The following is a 23,484-nucleotide window of genomic DNA, read 5'->3' on the forward strand; positions in this document are numbered from 1 at the left end:
TCATTGCTTGTTGTTTGGTTGTGGTCATTTCTAACATATTAAAAAAAACGTAAAGGAGTATATGTGGCAAAATGAGTTACATTTTATTGCAACATTTCTGTAAAGTAAGGCTGTTGGAAAAATTGATTCAAAGAACTTTTATTTTGAAGGACCAACCATTTTTTTTGTTTATATTTTTTTTATAAATATGACACTGAGAGCAGTATGTTGTTTTCTTTTACACTCGGGGCACAAGAGAACCAAAGCCCCCAGTGTGTTATGTGCAATGGACCCGGTCTTGTAAAAAGCATGAAGCTATCAAAAATTAAACATCCTGCTAAGGCTAGGGAAAGCACTCAGAGAGAGCAAACCGTTTGCAGTGATGCTCTGTGTCCCATAGTAACAGCACTCAAGAGTTTAGAATGGCTTTCTCCCTTCAACCAACATCCCCTCAAAATCAATCAAAACCGCCCATTAACTTTTTTTAAATGTGCTACTTACTAGGAAATGGGTCTAAAAATGTAAACTCCTCTGCTAAAACAAACAAACAAACAAACAGATGCCTTTAAAACTAACAAGCAGATCTTTTATTTGATAATGTCTCAATTTGCAATTACTCTGATGGAAACAGTAAGATGCTAAGCTAAGCTATGCCCAGCTAAAGAGGCGATAAGTAGAGAGCGTTAATTCCAGTTAACCTGTTTACCTATTTATCGGCTATAGCCACACTGTTGATTTGAATAGCACAACAAGCACTGATTTTTTTTTACTTGCATGATATTCAATATATACTTGCAAATATAAATTTAGTATTTCGAATATTTAAGCAGTTCATTATAACTCACTCTTGTCAAAAAAAACAGTGCCTTGAGGAAGGTGTGCTAGGAACAATGAAATTTTCACTGTCAATCATGAACGTGCTATTGTTTTGCTGCCGCCATTATAATGCCGAATCCATGCTCAAGCTTATTGGTTGACAAGAGTGGCGAATATCCCGTCGACACGTTTTCACTGGTCAGTGAAAATCAGATATGAGATGGTTGGCTAAGTCAGGTGTCAATCACAAAAGTTATAAGCAATTAGGTCCCGCCTGTCATTGTTTCTATTGGCTGACGGATCATCGGCGTATCACCAATGCTGCTGTGGATTGGTTCCATGAACATCAGTCACAAAATAATCAAACGCCTTTGCTGCTGCCGTGTGCAGGAATGAGTTACAAGTAGCTCTGTGACGGTTAGGTGGATCCTCAGCGGTAACATACTGCAGAAAAATATGGTTTATTTAACGCCAGTAATCGGGACTGTGCGCTCTAACTTTTCATCCGACCTCATGAGCGCTTCTCAATGTGAGTCCACCATGTTTTCTGGCTCTTTATTTTTCATTGTATAACTATGCTCGGGCAACAATAAAACCCACACAGTAAACAAGTCTCTCTTTTTTTTGTTGAAGTAGCAGTTATGGAACTGTGCTGATTATCAGGGAAGCGGTGTTGAGCCTAGTGTTGTATTCGTTCAAATGAGTGTATAAATGGCGGATAAAAGTGGCTACAATGCGTGGGCTTTTGAAGGCTACAGGGACTCCCCCCCTTTTTTTTAATCGTTCCAAAAACAACGAAGTTGGTTTACAGCAGAGCTAGCTCAGACTCGCCAGTGTTGATTATTTAGGTATTGTTTGAAGAGTGCAGACAATAGTGATGGAATATAGTAATTTATCGACCAACTGGTGTTAGAAATTAAAACGCCGGTATTACTGGATAAGATCAACTGTCGCAAAATATGCTTTGGATAGTCTTTATGCTGAAACTGTCTACATTTGACGTTATATCGGAAACCAGTATTTGTACTGCACCTACACAGTGTCTGCAGTAATGAGATGTTCTTTGTAAACAAAAACACGTTTGTGGGAGGTGGTATGTCAAAGAAAATGACGAGGGAATGTGGTTACCTCAGTAAATAACACCTGATGCGGTGAACGGGGACATAAAAAAGACATTTCTTGGGGTTACTTAACAATGCGGTCGGGCTTCCCGGCATGTAATTCTAGTAACGCTAGAGGGCGCGACTACTGTTCCCATGGAAAAATGAAGCCATCTCACTGCAAAGTAAAGGCTTAAAAGACAGGGATAACTATGGTATGTTACTTGCTTTGTTTACAGACACACTTCTTGTGGTTTTATGCTGGATAAAAAGCCAGGAGTTTGAATTCCTGAAAAAAAAAAACTCTATTTACTAAAGGTGGAGACACGCTACACTTTATACAATCTGTACAGATGTTTAAACAGATTTTTTTATGACGACAACTACGCCTGATGAGGGATCAGCAACTTAACGATTGGTCAGACCAACTTAATCCAACACACTAAACACTCAGAGTTCTGATCTATGATCCAGGTTGTTGGAACTCTGCCTTCCTTCGTCACTTTCACCACTGTTGTTTTGATATTTTGGCTGTTCACCCTCACATTTCTGCAGATATGTGTCTCATACATTCAGATAAAAGAATATTACTCATTTGAAATGCTGTTGTGTCTGATACATTCACAAAAAAAGAATATTACTCATTTGAAATGCTGACTATCCTGAATAAGTGCATAATAGTACAGACGTTGCCCAACAAGTTATAGATGAAACTAGGCAGAAATAATCTGCCCCTCCCAAACTTAAGACAAGGCGAAACATCAGTGTGTCTACATTAGACATTAGTAGAATTGCAATAATGTGGCTAATTTGTAGCCAAATGACTGGAAACTCAGATGGGCTGCTTTGATTGCTATTAACTGGAAAAAAAAAACATTTATTTATGATGTAAGTAATATAATACACTAATGCAACGTGACGTGTTTCTTTTTTGTGTTCAATTCCACAGTAACAGTTATTCCTTGAAGTGATTCCCTGTAAAACTGCCATGTCCGTGACAGTTCATGAGAATCGTAAATCCCGCACCAGCACGGGCTCCATGAACATCTCCCTGTTTCACAAGCCGTCCCATCCTGACAGTGTCCTGACTCACCTTAACACCATGAGGAAACAGTGCGTTTTCACAGATGTTACGTTGTGGGCCGGCGACCGCTCCTTTCCATGCCACAGGTCGAGTCACGTGGTTGAATAATCACTAATAAAATCCACTGGACGCTAATAATGGATTCCATTAATGTATTCATTTGTTTTTGTTTTTTTGTGTTTTGCAGGGCAGTCCTGGCACTTTTGTTTTTGTTTTTGTGTTTTGCAGGGCAGTCCTGGCAGCATGTAGCCGTTATTTTGAGGCCATGTTCAGTGGAGGGCTACGGGAAAGTCTGGACAATGACGTCAATTTCAGAGACAGCATACACCCAGAGGTATCGATGGAACATTTAATCTTTTTCTTTATAGATAAAGTTCAGCTAATGGGTGACTCAGTATAGTGGGCGGGATCAAAGTTATACTAAGATAGAGAAAGATCATTTTCTGTTTCTGTTTTCCTACAAAAAACAAAGACAGAACCTGATGAGGTCGTGAGAGGTTTTACCCTTACAACAATCTTTGTGTGACAGAATAACATGTGTGACAAAAAAAGTACAATATATCAGTTCATCAGTGTTCTGTCAGTAGTCAAAGGAGTCGTCTGCTCTTCTCCAGGTCCTGGAGCTGCTGTTGGACTTTGCCTACTCTTCTCGAGTCATCATAAATGAGGAAAACGCAGAGTCCTTGTTAGAGGCCGCCGACATGCTGCAGTTTCACGACATCCGTGACGCAGCTGCAGAGTTTCTAGAAAAAAACCTGCATTCGTCCAACTGCCTGGGGATGATGCTGCTGTCAGACGCCCATCAGTGTAAAAGACTGTACGAGCTGTCATGGCGGATGTGCCTGCTACACTATGAGACGGTAAAGATGGTCTGCACTCTACTCTATGGAGGGGGTCAGGGGTCAGGGGGGAGGTCCACTCCCACAGATGTCATGTCACATATACAGTACATCATGCTTAAGTACTTCACTGTTACTACAGAGCCAACACTCAACTCCCCAAGTGTTATTACAGAGCAGTGAAGGAGCCACAGTCATTTGTTCATGTAATCCATTCTTGCATCTATTTGAGAACATTTCCTTCTTAAACCCTTTCTCTTAAAATAACTGAAGGTATTATATTCAAAAATGTTTGTCTTTTTAAATATCAAATCAATGATGTAGTGGCCTTTTTCAAAACAAAAATAAAAGGCCAAATAAAAAAAACAGCGTAAAATAAGAGGATATTTAATATATTGCAATACATTACAACAAAATGTAATTAAAATATGAACATGTAAAAAAGAGTGAATACCGGTCATAAATGAAATACTAAAAAAAATAGGACCAAGGTTTTCTGATTGATTTGAAGCCAAAACCATAATTTGATTATTTGCACAGCCGTACCTCACTGGTGACATGGAAATGCTAAATAAAAGAATATATAACCTAAGTTTGTAAGATTGTCTTTCAAGTATACAGAAAACATTTTTTTATGTCCCTCATAGAGCTCGGTGACAGGGCCAGTTTTATTGGCAGAACAAAAACAACTAATATAACTTGTTGACTTCAGGTGAGAGAATCCGAGGATTTCTACAGTCTCTCGAAAGATAAACTCCTGGAGCTGATTCTTAGTGATGAGCTGGAGATAGAGGACGAACAGGTCAGAGTTCTTCCCCTCAGTTTTCTCTTCCTCATCACATCTGTGTTGATTAAAAATATAAATAAAAATGGCCCTGTTTGTGTATTCTGCCGCAGATTGTGTTTAACTCCGTCATGCGGTGGGTTCAGTTCGACTTGGAGGGTCGGCGTCATCATCTGTCAGAGTTACTGAGGGGCATCAGGCTGGCACTGCTGCCATCAGAATGTCTGCTGGAGGTGGTCGCCTGTGAAGAGTTGGTTATGGCCGACAAGAGGAGCAGGTTCGTCATTTATCAACGCGCACATTTCTGTCTGTTTTCTTGAAAAGACAGGGCAGGCAGACACTGCATGATGTTTCTCCAAACATCAGAAACAGAAAGGCTCTAGTAGGAGTTTTTGTTCCTCAACTTCATGTAATAATTCCCAAAAACATAGCTTACTGTTTTTTTTTCTTAGATTTTTCTTGACTATCTCTTTTTACTGAAAAGAGATTTTGGTCTTCATGTAACAGCTTCCAAACTAAAGTGGAAGCAAATAATGTTTTAAATAGGGATGTCCGATATTAACTTTTTGCCGATATCTGATATGCTAATATTTCCAAACACTAAATTTCCGAGTCCGATATCAACCAATATAAGCCTGGTAATATTTATTTATTTATCTGTACAAACCACTGTTTGAGTTTCTGCATACAATCCCCTGCTTTTTAAAATTAATTACATGAGCTACAATGCTGCCATCTAGTGACATTCACCTTACTATACAGCCGTTTATTCCAAAAACTTTTTAGGGCACACATTATTTGGTGAAACCCAGGCATTGTGTTATCGGATCTTTATCGGAGGAAAAACCGATAACATTCCTTACAGATATTACATAATTATTCTAATTTTGTGCCAATATGATCTGACATCCTTTGTTTTAGAGTAACCATTTAAACAAAGACTAACAAACTGTTGTCTAACCCTGCAGGTCCATTGTAGAAGAGGCAATGCAGTGTAAGAAAAAAATCCTTCAAAATGACGGAGTGGTGACCAGTCTGTTTGCTCGACCTCGTAAAGCTGGACATACGCTGCTCATACTCGGAGGCCAGACCTTCATGTGTGACAAGATTTACCAGGTAGGCCACAGCTGTGATTGTCATCTACACTATATACACTAGAGGTCAGGGCACTTCATGTTTATTTAGTGTTTCTGTTAGAATCTTTGGTTGTGATGTTAGAGAAGTTCTGCCAAATCGTAATTAATGGAATTATTTGTCCACTCCACATGTGATAACCCATTGTCATCTGTCACGTGTCTCCAGGTTGACCACAAAGCCAAGGAGATTATACCCAAGGCCGACCTTCCAAGCCCCAGGAAGGAGTTCAGTGCCTGTGCCATTGGCTGCAAAGTTTACGTGACCGGGGGCCGAGGATCAGAGAACGGTGTCTCCAAAGATGTTTGGATTTACGATACCGTCCATGAAGAGTGGTCCAAAGGAGCACCCATGCTGATAGCGAGGTCAGTGTGAACTCTAAGGCTGCATTCAAACTGCAGCTCTTCCAGACTTCACATTATAGTTCAAATGAAGAAGATTTGATGTCACACTCCATGGGTGGTGTAGTAAATATGGATGCTAGACGTGTCAGCTAGTGTGAACTCATTTGGAAGTTGTTGTGAAAACAATGTCTTTGGAGGTGTTGCTTAGCCATGTAGCTAAGGGACTCTGCTCTGCCCTCTGCTGGAGACGCTCAGGCCTTTGGCTTGGCACAGTCTCTACATTGTAACCATAACAGTTCTTCATTTGTTGACCATCATGATCCATGAATGAGCTTTAAAGAGTACAGTGGTTTATACCATCAACTGTAGTACGAATACTAATAGTATTTTTTTACTGCTTTGCAGTGGGTAACTTTCCACACATACTAGTCTTTGATCAGGGTTTCTATACTTGATACTGTGATATATTTGTAGTATATTTATCTAATTGACAACATCCTGTTAAACCATGTTGTTGTACATGTATTTTATTGTATAGTTTACTCAAAGTGACTCCACCGTCTGCTGATGATTGAAGTGACATGGTTTGACTGCAGCAGTGCACAGTGAGCCATGACGTTTTACTGTCAGCCTCTCTGAGCGCGTCAGGACTCAGAGTCGTTTTTACTAGTGTTGTCAGGATGTGAGTCGTCAACCAAGGACGACATGATGGGATTTTAGTTGTGATCTGAGCTCGGGGTTTATTGTACTATTGTTAACCTCCGTGATATATTGGAGCGTAATGACTGTGAGAGGAACTGACCTTGGTGGAGGTTCGAACAGACACAGAATAATGTCTGTTCCCACCGTACAAAATTACCTAATAAATCAACAGATACGATCTCAGATTGTACGACCCCGGTGAGAAGATTTATTTACGTAGATTACTTCCGTTGGCTGGAATCCAGAAATTTACAGGACAGGAATGTACCCAACCCTGACACTCTCCTTTAGGTTTGGCCACGGCTCAGCAGAGCTGGAGAACAGTCTGTATGTTGTCGGCGGTCACACAGCCATAGCAGGGGTCTTTCCTGCCTCGCCGTCCGTCTCCTTGAAACAGGTCAGTAAGACAAAGACGTCGTCATCCCGGGGGAATACTGTAGTACTCAGTACTTTGTTTAATACGTGCACGTTAACATGTTTCCAGGTGGAAAGGTACGATCCTCTCAGTAACAAGTGGACCATGATGGCTCCTCTGAGGGACGGAGTCAGTAACGCAGCTGTGGTCAGTGCCAAACTGAAACTCTTTGTGTTTGGAGGCTCTACCATACACAGAGACAAGGCCTCCAAGGTAGAGCTGCTTAAAACAGAACATTCACAAACATTAGCATGTATAAAGTTTGGTAATGTTTACCATATTCCAAAGATTGTTAAAAGCCGTCCAGTCATTGTTACCGTAAAGCTTACCCTGCCTAGCCCTAAAATAAAGCAATTCAAAAAAGCGGCACAGACGAAAGTTCACGACACGTTTGACCACAGGTGTGACGACAGAGCGGTTTATGATTGACAGGGTAACGCCAAGAATGCATGCGTGAGACATTTACGGAACTTCACTCTGTTGTATCCTTCCCTCTAGGTCCAGTGTTACGACCCCGTGGGAAACCGCTGGACAATCGCAGCAGAATGCCCTCAGCCGTGGCGGTACACGGCGGCTGCGGTCTTGGGGAGCCAGATCTTTATTATGGGTGGCGACACGGAATTCACCGCTGCCTCGGCTTATCGCTTTGACTGTGAAAACAATCAGTGGACGCGAGTGGGCGACATGACCTCAAAACGGATGAGCTGCCACGCCGTGGCTTCGGGGAATAAGCTGTATGTGGTCGGAGGGTATTTCGGGACGCAGCGCTGTAAGACGTTAGACTGTTACGACCCCACGTCTGATAGTTGGAACTCCATCACCACGGTGCCTTATTCACTGATCCCCACGGCCTTCGTCAGCACCTGGAAACATCTGCCTGCGTAACGACGAGAGGAAACGAAATTCCTGGTGAGTTATGAGTGAGTGCCAGTGACAAAGACGGCTCTTCACGACTGGAATTTTAAACAACATTCTGATGCATAAAAATAGAGTACAAACGTTGTTTCATTTAAATTGTATCAGTTGAAAAATGTGTTTTGCATTTTTTATGACGATCTGTTGCTGTTATAGGAACTGTTGTTCTTATTTATAGAATTCTACTGTACTTTGATTTTAGGTGAGGGAGAATGAAAGACTGCCCCCTGCTGGAGTTGCACACAGGTCCAGCCCCCGACAAGACCTGCACTTCATGAACTGGACACTAGTCCTGACGGTTGGAACAAACAGCACAAGTGTTAACACAAAAAGAGCATTTCTCTGGATGTCATTTGATCCATTTTTTTACCTTGTACTCACAGAGACACTTTGATGATTTTAATGGACTTTTTAATGGAACGCTGATGAGGAAATAATGAGCAGTTTTATAGAACAGTGGACGCTGCCAGAATAATGACATTGACGATTTTCATTGACGTACAAGACTGGAACACACGGTGAGAGACTGGAGAATGTTTACATATAAAGGTTTGAGTTACGGCAGAATACGGTGAAGGAACAGAAGCCTCATAAGTATTTTGTACCAACATCAACTCTACTGTCTTGGTCTGCTGCAGATGTTGATCCAGTTCATCGTCCCACCGTGCTACTGTCTGGCTGCTGCAGCTCAGACGTACACACCAGGTTCCAACGTTTCTCTGGTTGCTTAAATCTTTATAAGTGTTTACAGAATACAACTGATGTTTACCGGTTTGGGTTCGTCTTTGGAACGATCCTAATCACTACTGCACAATTCTTTTTCTTGTGTTTGTTGAAATAATTGAGGACAATTCAGTTGCCTTGGTTTGGGCAAGAACTTTTACACACGTGAACCTTCTGCTTACGCTCACAGTTCTGTTAAAACAAACAAACAAAAAATGCAAAAAAACAAACAAACACCCAGAGCACGAGTTCAGTCACTCAAAGTTTGCACATTGATTCTAATTGTTGCTGTATTTGGAGTTTGAGCAACAGGTTCCAGGATCAACCAGCACCCAAAGACTTTCACGTTCGATCGGTGTCAGCAGATCAGGCGACTGACCCAGCTGGTAAAAATACTCTGTACTTCAACTCATGGTGTATGAAACAAGCACATTCACAGCCTCTTTCTTTCTCTGCTCTGTTCGAGTGTCACTGCTGGTTCAACACACGATATAAACTTCTTATCTGAGTCTGATTGATTTGCCCGGATAAAAACCCATAAATAAAGCTAGAGTCCGCCAGCAAACACAAAACTGTGTATTGTTTTGTTATTGTCGATTGAGAGTTAATTTTTTTGTAATATTGTGAAGCACAAAAAAAAGTAAAACTCAAAAATAAAGCTGTATTGGCTTAACATCGACCCCTGGTGTCGTGGAGTGTGTCGTTGAAAACACGCTACTGTAGATACAGAACACGGTCTTAGTGCTGAAGGTTGGCGACCACCAAACACAGAGGCAACTTGTGAAAAACACGATCATCCTGATGCAGAGAGATGATAATTGTCAACTGCTTTAAGCTGAACACAGTACGTTTATACTGCCGTATTTAATGTTGGTGGTACTGATGGTTCTTGGAGAAACAAAAGTTATTCGGTGGCCGGTAAACTAAACAAATTCCAGAACAACTGTTAAGGCTCAATAATATGTAGTTACCAGATTCGACCACTGGAGGGAGGCCAACATCTACTTTTCTACCACTTTACGAATTCCCTCGGTCGCTCTCTCTCTCTCTCTCTCTTCCTCCCCCTTTCTCTCTCTCTCTCTTCCTCCTCTATCTCACTGTGTGGTGGCACCATGTCGCTCGTCCTCCCCATGTCTTCCTACATGAAACGCACTCGCGTTTATTCTGTCTCGTCCACATCCAGGACGCACGGGTCCGTCGCACCACCAGGACCACACGGTGTTCCTGCCCAGACCTTGGTTGACGGACAACTGCTTACGTCAGTGACCGGTTGAACTGGACCAGACCTTCAGAGTCCAAAAACTTTGAACTTGTCCAGTATGACGAGACCAGGGAGTTTCCTGTGACGCACGGAACTGCGGCGTCGCAGATTAGTTTGAGGTCCGATCCAGGTGTGGGACCTGAAACTGCAGTCGAACCGACACCTGCACAAAAATACTACTGCGATCCCGAACTAAGAGCTAAATGGACCGGAACAACGGAGCCACAGGAGACGATGGCTGACCGGAGGGAAATCTGTGTTACATTCGATTTTTAATCGGTGTTTTATTGGGGTGTATGGATTCAGACGTGGATCAGAAACCGGACCCGACTCAGAGATTCTGTGGGGGGAATGATGTGAAAGAGGACCGGAAATAATCAGTGAGAGAAAGCACCTGTTCCTGCTGCGGACAAAGGTACCGAACACTCTGCACCTGTGAAAGAGTTAGAAACACAGACACTGATCAACGTCAGTGAAATGATTGGGTTCACGGTGAGAATCTGCCACATGAAAACAAGGCTTTCGAGCACATTTCTGCTTTATTAGGTTGGTCAGTTTGGATCGTTATTCTTTGAAAAATATATATATTTAAGATGATGAATTAATAAACAAACCAAGCTGCATTTATTAATGGTAGTTTTCAACATATTTTAACAACGTATTTCGTCTCTTAGAATTGTTTCCCCCCAGTGATTTTTTTTCAAGCTGAACTGGATTTGATGACCGTCCAGTCAAATCTATTCATACCTGTCACTCAACAGGTGATCAGTAAATGATCAATAAAACGAATTTAAAAAAATCTTATTTCTGTTCCTGGCAGTAATTAAAAAATGATGTAATAAAATATATGTATTCCTTATGGAATCACTGAAGTATCTTTGCAGCGTCCTCTGGGAGAAGACGTACAAAGGGAAGTGGAAAAGTTGGGCTGAATTGGGCCAGAAATATTTATAAAATACCGTCTCTGTAGAATTCTGTTGTTCGTGTCGGTTGTCCAGTGATTCCCAACCACTGTGCCGTGGAAAATATTCAATTTCACTGAAAACTATTGTTTATTTATTGCAAATATTTTTTCTTTGCTTGTCAAAGTATGAACGGCAGAACAGTTAAATCCTCTTCTGCTAGAGGGCAGCAGATGGCTATAAAAACTAAAAAACAAGATAGTCAGAGCTGTTGAAGAAGATCTTTGTGAGTGTCTTTCTTCAATTCCTGCCAGTTTATCAGCGTACATTTTTAGTCAGTTTAAACTAGAACGTCCTCGTCCAGTGATTCATGGGACTGTATCAGGGGTGGTACCGTGGTAACCAGCTGCCACCGGAAGGTTCTTGGTTCTAAACCACCTAGTCTCCAAATCTTAGCGGAATTCCTTCTAAAAAACGAAAATAATTTTTCAAATGTTCTAACTGAAACTGATTGTATTTTGATGCTTTCACCATCTTTATGTCCAACAGGCTTCTGGAAGGATGTGAGTTTGGAGGCTCAAAGCTGCAACTTCACTCTTGCTTCAGACAGGAATGTCTGAAGCAGGGACCTGTGTGACTGAACCATTTGGAATTGCGCCACCTGTGGCTAATCCAGCTTCAGCTAAAGGTGAAAATCCACAGTCTGGCTCATCCTGATTTGAACACGCCACCATTCACAACATGTTGCTTCTACTGCCACCTGTGTGCTGACTGTGTGACTCCACTGTTACCCCTCTACCCTGCCGCCCAACTCGAAGCAACATGGCAAAGGGTTCGAAGCCCCTGATCTTCTCCAGCCACTGTTTGCTTTTTCTGCTGATGCTGAAGAGCTGCTGGATGTTCGGCTCAACCTCACAGAAATCCACAGTTTTGGTGGACTCCCAGCAGCCCTTGCAGGAATTTGCCCACTCCATCCGGATAGACGGAGACATCATCCTGGGGGGCTTGTTTCCCGTGCACGCCCGTGGTGAGAGGGGCGCGCCCTGCGGCGAGCTGAAGAAAGAGAAGGGGATCCACCGGCTGGAGGCCATGCTGTTCGCCATTGACCTCATCAACAAGGACCAGGAGCTGCTGCCCAACATAACGCTCGGGGCCCGGATTCTGGACACGTGTTCACGTGACACCTACGCTCTGGAGCAGTCGCTCACCTTCGTCCAAGCGCTCATCGAGAGGGATGGATCCGACGTGCGATGTGCCAACGGTGACCCGCCCATTTTGGCCAAACCTGATAAAGTGGTGGCGGTCATTGGTGCATCGGCCAGTTCTGTGTCAATCATGGTGGCCAACATCCTGCGGCTGTTCAAGGTAAGGAAAACAAATGAACATGACGACTTAACTTATATAAGACATGTTGGACATAATGGACATGTATAGAGAAATGTGGACCAAAAGGCAAATATAAATGAGATGTAACAATGGGACAGAGTGTAGGGCGTGCAGTGGTGCAGTCTGCACAGACACTCAGATACACTGTTTGAGTGTCTGTGGAGGCTGAGGCTGAGGCTGAGGCTGAGGCTGAGGCTGGTTTTCACTCTTTGTTAATGTGCTACCTGCAAATATGTTGTTAACTGCTGACACAGCACGGCAGCAGATGGTTGTTGTGGGAGAGCGAATGCATCATTTTTGCCTAAAAAAAAAAAACCAAACTGGAGACTGGAAATTAGTTGAACACAGAAATTTTTTTTTTTTACACATAATGTCTGTTGATAAGCTTAAGAACTGACCGAAAAACGCAAAACATGGAACCATTATTCCAGGGGAGTCCGTCGTCACAATCGTCATGAGCTGATTATTGTTATTATTTAAATTTATATCAAGACAGGAAGTTGATATTTTACAAATATTTCACCTGACTAAGTCGTCCATACACAGTCCTAGTCGTTTAGATAGCTTCCAAAGTTCCACAAGAGAAAACCTGAATGGTAATCCCCTCTGTGTACCACTAGAGGGAACCAAAGTACCATCAAGGGTATGCGCTCCATATGTTGAGAACCGTTGATCTAAGCTTGGCATTGTATTGTTGACGTGTAACGCTGTGTGGAATGCGTTACAATCCTTCCTGTCGTTCTGGCAAACGCACCACAACATGGACCGCGGCACATGTTGCGTTGCACTTGTAATGACATCCTGAAGGTCCAATGATTTGTTTACGATGACGACACTCGCTGCGTGACCCTCACACAGGGAGAATAAGTTTGCAGTTGATCACATCTAATCAGCTGATCTGTCTGGATTACCTTTGTTGTTAGATAACAAATGTAATCTCCCTCGGAGATGAAAGACCCTGGAGGAGGCCGTGGGTAATGGAATTTAATCAGATAGTAATTGGCTCTCTCTCTCTCTCTCTCACTCTCTCTCTCTCTCGCAGCAATTCATTAATGAGGTTGATGATAACCGAGGCACTCAGCTGTCTTTTAAAGCTATCGCCTTCCTTGTTTATTGTCACTGTTAATTAAGCTGTTGATCTGTAATCCAGCCCAGTTCTCAATGAGCTCTTCAGTCTAACGATCAGCCAATGACGTCGCTCAAAACTTCATCAACCGAATTAAATGAAGCCCGTGTTTTTGGTCACACTCTGAGGGAACTGGTCTCTCTCTCTCTCTCTCTCTATATATATATATATATATATTAAAAAAAATTATATATATATATATATATATATTAAAAAAAATTATATATATATATATATATATAATTTTTTTTAATATATATATATATATATATATAATTTTTTTTAATATATATATATATATATATAATTTTTTTTAATATATATATATATATATATATTGTATATATTAAGAATTACACATCAGATTTTTCCAGATTCCTCTAATGCACTGATTCTTAATTATCCCCCCCCGAGACAGAAATATTTTGTCGCCACCCCCGTGACCCCCGACCCAAACCTGATCACATGTATATTTTTATCTGTACAACCCATGTACGAGCTTTTGCTGAGAGCTCTATGTTGGACGGCGGCGGCGGCGGCGGTGGCGGCGGTTTGTCAGTGATGTTTGGTTAATTTCTCAGGTGAGCTCAGGACTCTGCTCTTGTCCCGCCTGTCTGCTCCGACACTTCAGGAAACGTGTCGGCGTGTGACACGGTGACGCACACTTTGAAGCCAGTCTGACAAGTGCAGATGGTAACCTGACATTTATTCGGCTGCCTGTGTGGTTTCTTTCTTTCTTTCTTTTTTTGCCTGAGTGAATCTGTCACACGAGGAGGAGAAGCTGTCATGTCAAGAACCTCCGTGGTAAGTGGAGGAGTCGTGTCTTTTTTTGTCTCTGTACACACTTCATTCTTCTTTTGTGTGTCCCCTCACACGCCCCCACTCCTCGATTGTCACATCTGTGAACGTCAGCTGGAAGACGTCTTCAACCACCGCCGTCAGTCGTTGCCACACCTCGATTAGTCAGGCTCAAATATTTATGGTTGTTCATTTTTTTCCATGTTGTTTACTCAAATTGACAAGTTTCTTTTTCCGTTGACCTGAGTTTTCAGTTTTTATCCTGTCGGCAGCAACCGGTGAATTCAGAGAAAATCAAAGTGGTCACTGCAGGACTGTGTCAAAGCCTGGAGAGGCTAAATAAAAATGAATTGACCTGCAATCCAAATATTAGTGTAAAAGATGAACAACTTGTAGGTTGATTTTTTTTTTTTTTTTTGTCAAGTGGTAAGAAGATGGTTTTTTAAAAAATTGTCTGACGGAAAGGACTTTGTGGATGTGGATTGTTTGTTTGCTGCGTTCAAAGTCGACTGAAACCGTGGGAAAGAACAGCTTCTCATTCACAACAGAGACACCTGTTGACCTGTTGACCTGTTGACCTGTTGACCTGTTTGTGCTGGACTCACCGGTCTGAACTACTGTGAGCACCTGGAGCTTGTCATCTGGTTCAGGACCACGGACAGCTCCTGAGGCCAACATAGTAGATAAGACAGCAACTCTTCACAGTATTTTCCTGGTAATTATTTGAATATATTTTCATTAGGGTTGGTGCAGTTATGTGCTTTTTTCTTCTAATAGAAACATTAAAATGATTAAAATGTATAAAACCCTAACTCCGTCGACAGGATCTCAGTAGCACCGTGGTCTTCTACTCCCAGAGTTCCACGGCTTCTCTGCTGACACTGCAGCGTGCATCATATCCACACATTCACAATGAATTGCCCTCATTTGACACCATTGTTAAAAGGGAACCGACAAGTGGACGTTTATCATCTTTACAAAGTCCAATCGATCATCACTCACTTTTCCACATTCAGCACTCCAGACCTCCAGTGTTTTTATTCCAGCAGTGAACAGGACTGAGTCGCTTCCAGGAAATGTCTCACTCATCGGGGCTCACCGCTGATCTCATGTCAGATCTGTTCTCTGTCCCATCATCCTCTGCGGCATTCCCTCAGCGCCAGATGCTCATTGGCCCTGACAGCTTCCTGCTGCTAATTGCACCACTAACCCCGACTCTCGCCGTCCTCCGTCCTCACTGTATGCAGAAATTCTCCTGTCTGACTGAAAAACCCGCTGCTTGTCATCACGCTGTCGGGCTGAACATACCACACTGCATGTGACTTCACTCTTTTTTTTTTCTTTTTTTTTACCCCACTTACTTACACTCTCCCTGGTATAAGAAAAGTCTTCGCGTTCTTCGACCGAGAAACAAACTCGCCATAAATTCTATTTTCCCAGAAGGACAGAAAGTGAACACTTTATTTTTAGCCCTTGTCAAAAATGTTCCTGAAGTTCTTTCTGCTTCACCTCGTTGTGGTTTAGGAGCTTGTTTTACCAGTGCAGGATTAAGAACTTAGCTTGACTTAACACCAGGGTCTACAGTAGAGGAGCCAGGTTTAAGTCATCTGCGTGACTAACTCTTCAGATTTTCTGGATGTAAATGTTCAGCTGAGGATCAGACACAGCAGTGATCTGTGAAAAAATACAACATCGATTTCATCAGATTTTTATTGTCCCATTGTTTGGTGTTTCGGTCGCTGTTTCATTTTTTTCCTGGCTTCTCCAATCAAGAGGTCTTTCACTCAACTACACGACAGAACTTGTTTTCTTCTGCAGTGTCTAACTATGCTCTGATTGGTCAGAATTGAGGAGAAGTGGGAGTGTTTACTCACTTCACTTCACGTTATCGAGTGGTGGAACACGCCACCTACCTTCCCTTTCATCATCTGCCAGTCTGAGGTTTTCTGTTGTGGCATCAGAATAACAAGAAGAGGATTTTTGATTCTTCCAGATTCCCACAATGCTTAGCGTGTGTGTGAGACATGTAATGTGTTTTGTTAAAAGTGTGGCACCTGATTTCATGACGGATATAAATTGTCCTGGACAGAAGTTCTTGTTCTGGCCCAACATGTATTCTTGTATGTTGCAGATTTTTCGCTCTATCGTGGGTTTTTGTGGTATATAAAAAAAGTTAGATATCTAATATTTTCATTATTTTCGTTGTAAACTAAGCATTTTCAAGCCTAAGAAATGGGAAAAAAATAGTAAAACAATTAATTAAAAGACATTTTGTAACACATACATAGAGGGAATCACAACAAATAACCTATGCATACGGGTAAACGAGATTTGTGAAAGTTTCTTTAAGTTTTTTTTGCCATTTTCATGCCCTACGTTGCCTCCTAAAGGGTTCGTAAAGGGTTAATATATACGTAAATAATATAGTAAACTATCGCGGCTCTACTTCGTGGTTCTTCACCTATCGTGGGCGGTCTTGGAACGTTACCTCCGTGATAGATGAGTGACCTGTGTATTCCCCTTCAGTGCTGTTGTGACTGTTCAGTGTAAACTCAGATAATGATATTAAAAAAGGTATTGAACCCTAGACATCTGACAAACATGTGGTGGAGGAACAACAACAAAAAGACACGCGTAAGGAGAATTGTTAACACTCACACGGCCAATTCATGTCTGATGAAAATGTTTGTGGCTCTGCCGTCGGTGGACCTGTTGAGCAGCTCCACTTCACGTCCTCCTCTTCTTTGTTAAAAGTACTAATTTTCTCTCCTCTGCCTTTGTTTCTGACACGTTCAGATCAGCGCTCCCCCACACGTCATGAGCCTCTGTTCCCACCGCGGCTGTTACTCTAAGAAGCCAGTTATTAATTCTTCCCTCGGTCGGAGCCTATTGTTATTTAAAGAATGATAGTAATTAGCTATATTGGGCAGCAAGCTCAGAGTAACTGGAGGAGGGAGGATGGACGGGGGAGTGTACAGAACTGCTGGGACGACTTTGTAAAGTGCAGCTTCAAAAGGTATAAAATATTTGTGCCTTTGGTAGAAAGGGTTGTTTTTACGTTGGAGGACGAGAAGAGAAATGAGTTCAGAAAATATTGTTTGACACTTGACCAAAGTTACCAATAAATCCAAGGTACCACGATGTCCAAGTTCACAGTATGGTGTACTACTACTACTACTAGTACTACTACAGTGGAACCTCGAGATACCAGCGTCCTGACATAGGAGTATTCTGAGATACGAGGAAGCCTTTGAGCAAATTTTTGCTTCAAGATACGAGTAAAGATTTGAGATACGAACGCATTTACAGACGCCGACACTAGGGGGCCGAGCACTCGGAGCAGCCCACGCCGGAGCAGCCCACACCGCCTCACTCGTTCAATTCACGTGTTCATCGACTTCCGTACGCATCTCTTGCAAGTCTTCCGTATTGTGTCGGGAAAAAAACAAAAAGGAAAAGTAGAAAAATATGTACGTTAAGTTAATTCTAAGATAATTTAAGTTACGTAGTGTAAGTGTAAGGTACGTTACGTAATTGTTTTTATGTGTTTGTATGTCTATATAGCAATTTAAAACATGTTTTTTCCATTGTTATTAGCACTAATAAGCTGGTGAGAACGGGTTCGTTTTTTTTCTGTTATTTCTTATGGCAAAGGAACGGATTCGTTTTTTTTCTTATGGCAAAAAATGCTACGTTACGAGCATCGTATCTTGAGGTTCCACTGTATTTGTATATAAATATAAAATCATTCCAAAGTGGTCAAAAACCTATAGAACATGCAGAGACAGTGGACCGTCAGTGGACGGACAGTGGACAGTCAGTGGAGACATCTGTGTGTTGCAGAGGGACAGACACAGAACTGGACCACTGTCAGCTGTGGGACTGCAGAGCTCATTGATTTTTGTGGAGGTTTCAGGTGGTTTCTGTTTCTCTGAAGAATGATGCCACTCTGGGTGTAATAATCCGAGGTCAGGTCTGGTATTTTTAGCAGAAAACGATACCTGGACTTTGGTTCTGAGGCTCATTCCAGACTTGGAGAATCAGCACAAGAGAAGCTGAAGTATTTAATGGAGGCGGTGAAAATAAATATTCCAGAGAAGTTTATTTAAACTTCTAATAAACCAGGCTCTGATTGGTCAGGTCGGTGCTGGGTTCATATAATGAACAAATCTTCAGTCTGAAGTTGTCGTGTTTTCTTTTCAATTCATTTCTATTTGATGCCGTGTTTTTCAGGATCAGTTTTTGTAGACACTGGGTTTGGATTTTTTTTACCAAGGATACCTTTATTTTACTGCAGCAAGTTAGAAAAAAAAATCGAATAAAAAATTCAATCTTTATGCCTCGTGGCACGTCTTTAGAACAGTGGCAGAAATAAGAACCTCACGACCAAATGACCTTCTCTCCAGTTCACCACGTTTTTTATTTACCGCTGATTGCACTGTCGCGATGCTGGTGATACCAGTGTGACTCAAATTGATCTGCAGGTTTTTCCAATTAGACTGTTAATTAAAGCTGCAGTCCTCCAGTGGTGTCTTTACAAAGCGGCAGCCAATCACGAGGTGGATGGAGTATCCGGTTTCTGCCAGTCACTTAAGACGGTCGCTGAAGAAGTTTTTATTAAAACTAAACTTTTCTCGTAGTCTCTCGCAGATGTTCCGTCTTCCCTCTGAACATGCTGATAATAACGTGACAAGTACCAGGCAACATGAGACTGACTCTTCAGCTATAAAGTCAGATTTTATCCCAAGAAACCACCTGGGCAAGATATATATTTACCATGGCTAATAAACAAGCGCTAACCACAAAATTAGCACCAAAACATATAAATATGTTTTATATTTATATATATTCATATATAAATATTACATATATTAATATAAATATATATTTAAATATAAATATTTACATTTATAAATATAATTGGACCAAAAACATATAAATATATGTTCTATATTTATATATGTTTATATATTATATATAAATATTTATATTTAAAAATAAACATTTACATATATAAATATAATCGGCCCAAAAACCTATAAATATATGTTCTATATGTATATATATTTATATATTATATATAAATAAATATTATATATATATTTATGTATTGTATCCCATTATTGTATACCAAGAAACAACCTGGATTCCGTTAAATATTTATTTATAAATATTCACATATATAAATATAATCTGACCAAAAACATATAAATATATTGTCAATGCCGAGACTGTTTTTCTCTGAATGTTTGAAAATCCACCACATTATTTGAGGTTCCGTGACCTTTGGCCTTCAGGACAGCAGCGCTCTCATATCACAGGCCTCAGTCCCAGACTCATGGTGTAATTTATACACTGGAGATGACTGACAGCGCAACTTCCTTCAATCGATGTCAGTGACAGACACTGGGCCTGGATCACGTTGCCCTGTGATCTTCTTCCTTCCTTCAGTCACTGTGGAACTTAGAGCTGACACAACAGTAACAGCTTTTAGGATTCTAAAATTACAAAGCTAATTCCGTTCGCTACCTCACTATTCAGTGTGTCGGTGTTGACTCCATACATTTCCAGATGTACAATAATTAGTGTATCTGTGCAATAAAGTTAGTCTCTGTACGATTAATAAATCCAAACAATCCCATAAGGTACAATGGTTTTACCACTTCATTACATAGCTAGCATAGCTATGCTAATTCATTGGTACAGCAGGAAATTTCACATGGAGACAACACTTGGGTTGTTTGGTTGGAAAGTTGTTTTTGTTTTTTTAACTGTATGATGTCAACATGTTTTTCTTGTAATTTGCGGAACTTCCACGGCGTTAGCTAAACTAGCTCAATTCAACAGTGTCACCGTCTCTGTGAATGTAATATAAATAATAGTTAGAAAATGTGTAAAAAATCCTGTTGAAGTTAACATTCACTGATGCTCACTGACTCAGTCACCAAACCTTCGCTTATTTCATTACTATTTGACAAAAACATGATTAATTAAGATGAATTCATTGCAAAGTCCCAGATAATTAGATTATTACAGTTGTATTTTGTGTTTCTAAATTTACCAGCTGAAGTTTGTTACCATTTGGTCTAAAAAGTTTAGTGTCTGAAGACTTTTGGGCTCTGGGGAAAATAAAGCTCTGCTCGTCTCTGATTGGTTAAAGCTGCAGTGTTCTGATAGTGTCAGCTTCCAGACAAGAATGTATTTACAGTACAGGCCTTTAATTTGCTTTCTGCCACCCAGTCAGTCGCGGCCAAGTGACATTTGTATTGCTGTCAGCTCCTCTCGGCCGTCCATCCTCCCTCCTCCTCCTCACCTCCTCCTCCTCACCTCCTCCTGGGTGAATTCCGATGAGGCTGCTGGCCCTACACCTCAGTGGAGTGAAATCAATCAGCCCTTCAATCCTTCTATAAAGGACCATTATCCTTCCCATCAGGCCTGTCGGCCGCTCTGCGGCAGGATCTGTACCAGATTTACCCCCGTTTTTCAGCCACAGCGTGCTAACTCTACTTTGACATGACACCGAACAACAAGGAGCAGGAAGGTTACATTTACTAGACTGATTTAATTCCCCAAAAATACTGGACGAAACACAGTCGTGAAGCACAGAAGACGTAGTTTTTGCCCTTTCTGCTCCCTGTCTACCCTATTTCTGACTATAAGTCGCACTTTTTTTTTATTCGTTGATTGGGTTTGTGACTTATACTCAGGTGCGACAAATATTAAAATATATAATTTCACATGTTTGTTATTTTCACACTGACAGCCACTAGAGGGCGTTCTAGTCTTGTGTATAAGTATTTGCTATTCCTGTAGCATTAAAGATTTATATATTCGTTATTTTTCACACTGACAGCCGTATACCAAGAAACAACCTGGATTCCGTTAAATATTTATTTATAAATATTCACATATATAAATATAATCTGACCAAAAACATATAAATATATTGTCAATGCCGAGACTGTTTTTCTCTGAATGTTTGAAAATCCACCACATTATTTGAGGTTCCGTGACCTTTGGCCTTCAGGACAGCAGCGCTCTCATATCCTGTGATCTTCTTCCTTCCTTCAGTCACTATTTATACACTGGAGATGACTGACAGCGCAACTTCCTTCAATCGATGTCAGTGACAGACACTGGGCCTGGATCACGTTGCCCTGTGATCTTCTTCCTTCCTTCAGTCACTGTGGAACTTAGAGCTGACACAACAGTAACAGCTTTTAGGATTCTAAAATTACAAAGCTAATTCCGTTCGCTACCTCACTATTCAGTGTGTCGGTGTTGACTCCATACATTTCCAGATGTACAATAATTAGTGTATCTGTGCAATAAAGTTAGTCTCTGTACGATTAATAAATCCAAACAATCCCATAAGGTACAATGTTATTACCACTTCATTACATAGCTAGCATAGCTATGCTAATTCATTGGTACAGCAGGAAATTTCACATGGAGACAACACTTGGGTTGTTTGGTTGGAAAGTTGTTTTTGTTTTTTTAACTGTATGATGTCAACATGTTTTTCTTGTAATTTGCGGAACTTCCACGGCGTTAGCTAAACTAGCTCAATTCAACAGTGTCACCGTCCACTAAGAGACCAAATGACAGGGTTCAGAGTAAAAAAGTCTTTGAACGTTAAAGCTGTAGATTTAAACATGGTGAGTTTGTACTGCTTTGTGAATGTAAGTCCCAGATAATTAGATTATTACTGTTGTATTTTGTGTTTCTAAATTTATCAGCTGAAGTTTGTTACCATTTGGTCTAAAAAGTTTAGTGTCTGAAGACTTTTGGGCTCTGGGGAAAATAAAGCTCTGCTCGTCTCTGATTGGTTAAAGCTGCAGTGTTCTGATAGTGTCAGCTTCCAGACAAGAATGTATTTACAGTACAGGCCTTTAATTTGCTTTCTGCCACCCAGTCAGTCGCAGCCAAGTGACATTTGTATTGCTGTCAGCTCCTCTCGGCCGTCCATCCTCCCTCCTCCTCCTCACCTCCTCCTCCTCACCTCCTCCTGGGTGAATTCCGATGAGGCTGCTGGCCCTACACCTCAGTGGAGTAAAATCAATCAGCCCTTCAATCCTTCTATAAAGGACCATTATCCTTCCCATCAGGCCTGTCGGCCGCTCTGCGGCAGGATCTGTACCAGATTTACCCTCCGTTTTTCAGCCACAGCGTGCTAACTCTACTTTGACATGACACCGAACAACAAGGAGCAGGAAGGTTACATTTACTAGACTGATTTAATTCCCCAAAAATACTGGACGAAACACAGTCGTGAAGCACAGAAGACGTAGTTTTTGCCCTTTCTGCTCCCTGTCTACCCTATTTCTGACTATAAGTCGCACTTTTTTTTTATTCGTTGATTGGGTTTGTGACTTATACTCAGGTGCGACAAATATTAAAATATATAATTTCACATGTTTGTTATTTTCACACTGACAGCCACTAGAGGGCACTGGTGTTACTTATACTCCGGGAAATACGTTAAATCTAATCTGTCTTTGCGTCTTTGAAGTCTTCAATAAGATCTGAGTTTAGATCTTTTTTTCTGAGGACGAGCCTTTGAAGGACTGCTCTGTGATTGGTGGAATCATTCACCCCAGATTCTCTGCTTCTCCACAGATCCCTCAGGTCAGTTACGCCTCGACCGCCCCGGAGCTCAGCGACAACACCCGCTACGACTTCTTCTCCCGCGTGGTCCCTCCAGACTCCTACCAAGCTCAGGCCATGCTGGACATCGTGATGGCAATGGGCTGGAACTACGTGTCCACGCTGGCGTCTGAGGGAAACTACGGTGAGAGCGGCGTGGAGGCCTTCGTCCAGATCTCCAGGGAGTCGGGTAGGAAACTTTGACTTGATTACAAAAACAGTCTCTTCAGCTTTAACTCGTTAGTGTTTGGGTGGTCAGCCGCCAACGGCTGCTGAAACAGCGCTTGGACATAGGGTTTGTAGCGCCTGCTTTTCTTTGATCCAAATCAGTAACACTATTCCTTTTTGACATGACTGACACTTGTGAACGTTGGCAGCAGACGGGATCATTTTAAATGATCAGCTCCAGTTGGTGATACTGTGAGCAAAGAATTTCTAGATATGTTTTGAGCAGCAGCAGCAGCAGCAGCAGTAACAGCAGCAGCAGCAACAAGAGCAGCAGTACGAGCAGCAGCGGGAGAAGCAACAGG

The 23,484-nt window shown here is 41.5% G+C and overlaps 2 protein-coding genes across 5 annotated transcripts in view; both read left to right on the plus strand.

Moving 5' to 3' along the window:
* The first annotated feature begins 1,109 nt into the window (after positions 1-1,109).
* enc2 (ectodermal-neural cortex 2) lies at positions 1,110-9,354 on the plus strand. The gene is made up of 12 exons (XM_008311564.3): positions 1,110-1,324; positions 2,845-3,065; positions 3,208-3,313; positions 3,594-3,839; positions 4,531-4,620; positions 4,716-4,879; positions 5,571-5,718; positions 5,905-6,101; positions 7,074-7,179; positions 7,267-7,410; positions 7,696-8,106; positions 8,315-9,354. The coding sequence occupies exons 2-11, from the start codon at positions 2,884-2,886 to the stop codon at positions 8,080-8,082; spliced, it is 1,770 nt and encodes a 589-aa protein (XP_008309786.1). The 5' UTR covers positions 1,110-1,324; positions 2,845-2,883; the 3' UTR covers positions 8,083-8,106; positions 8,315-9,354.
* A 125-nt stretch (positions 9,355-9,479) lies between these two features.
* LOC103379866 (metabotropic glutamate receptor 8-like) overlaps positions 9,480-23,484 on the plus strand; it is a 47,293-nt gene continuing 33,288 nt past the window's right edge. For 2 of the 4 annotated variants that reach the window (XM_008311566.3, XM_025056065.1), the window contains exons 1-3: positions 10,524-10,642; positions 11,548-12,363; positions 22,928-23,144. In XM_008311566.3, the coding sequence (XP_008309788.1) occupies positions 11,821-12,363; positions 22,928-23,144 (760 nt within the window). In that variant the 5' untranslated portion in view covers positions 10,524-10,642; positions 11,548-11,820. Of the gene's footprint in view, positions 10,643-11,547; positions 12,364-22,927; positions 23,145-23,484 lie in introns of all 4 variants that reach the window. The other 2 variants (XM_008311565.3, XM_017033158.2) reach the window with 2 other exon arrangements.

The sequence above is a fragment of the Cynoglossus semilaevis genome, chromosome 6, assembly GCF_000523025.1.
Source record: "Cynoglossus semilaevis isolate Cse_v1.0 chromosome 6, Cse_v1.0, whole genome shotgun sequence".
Taxonomy (NCBI): Eukaryota; Metazoa; Chordata; class Actinopteri; order Pleuronectiformes; family Cynoglossidae; genus Cynoglossus; species Cynoglossus semilaevis.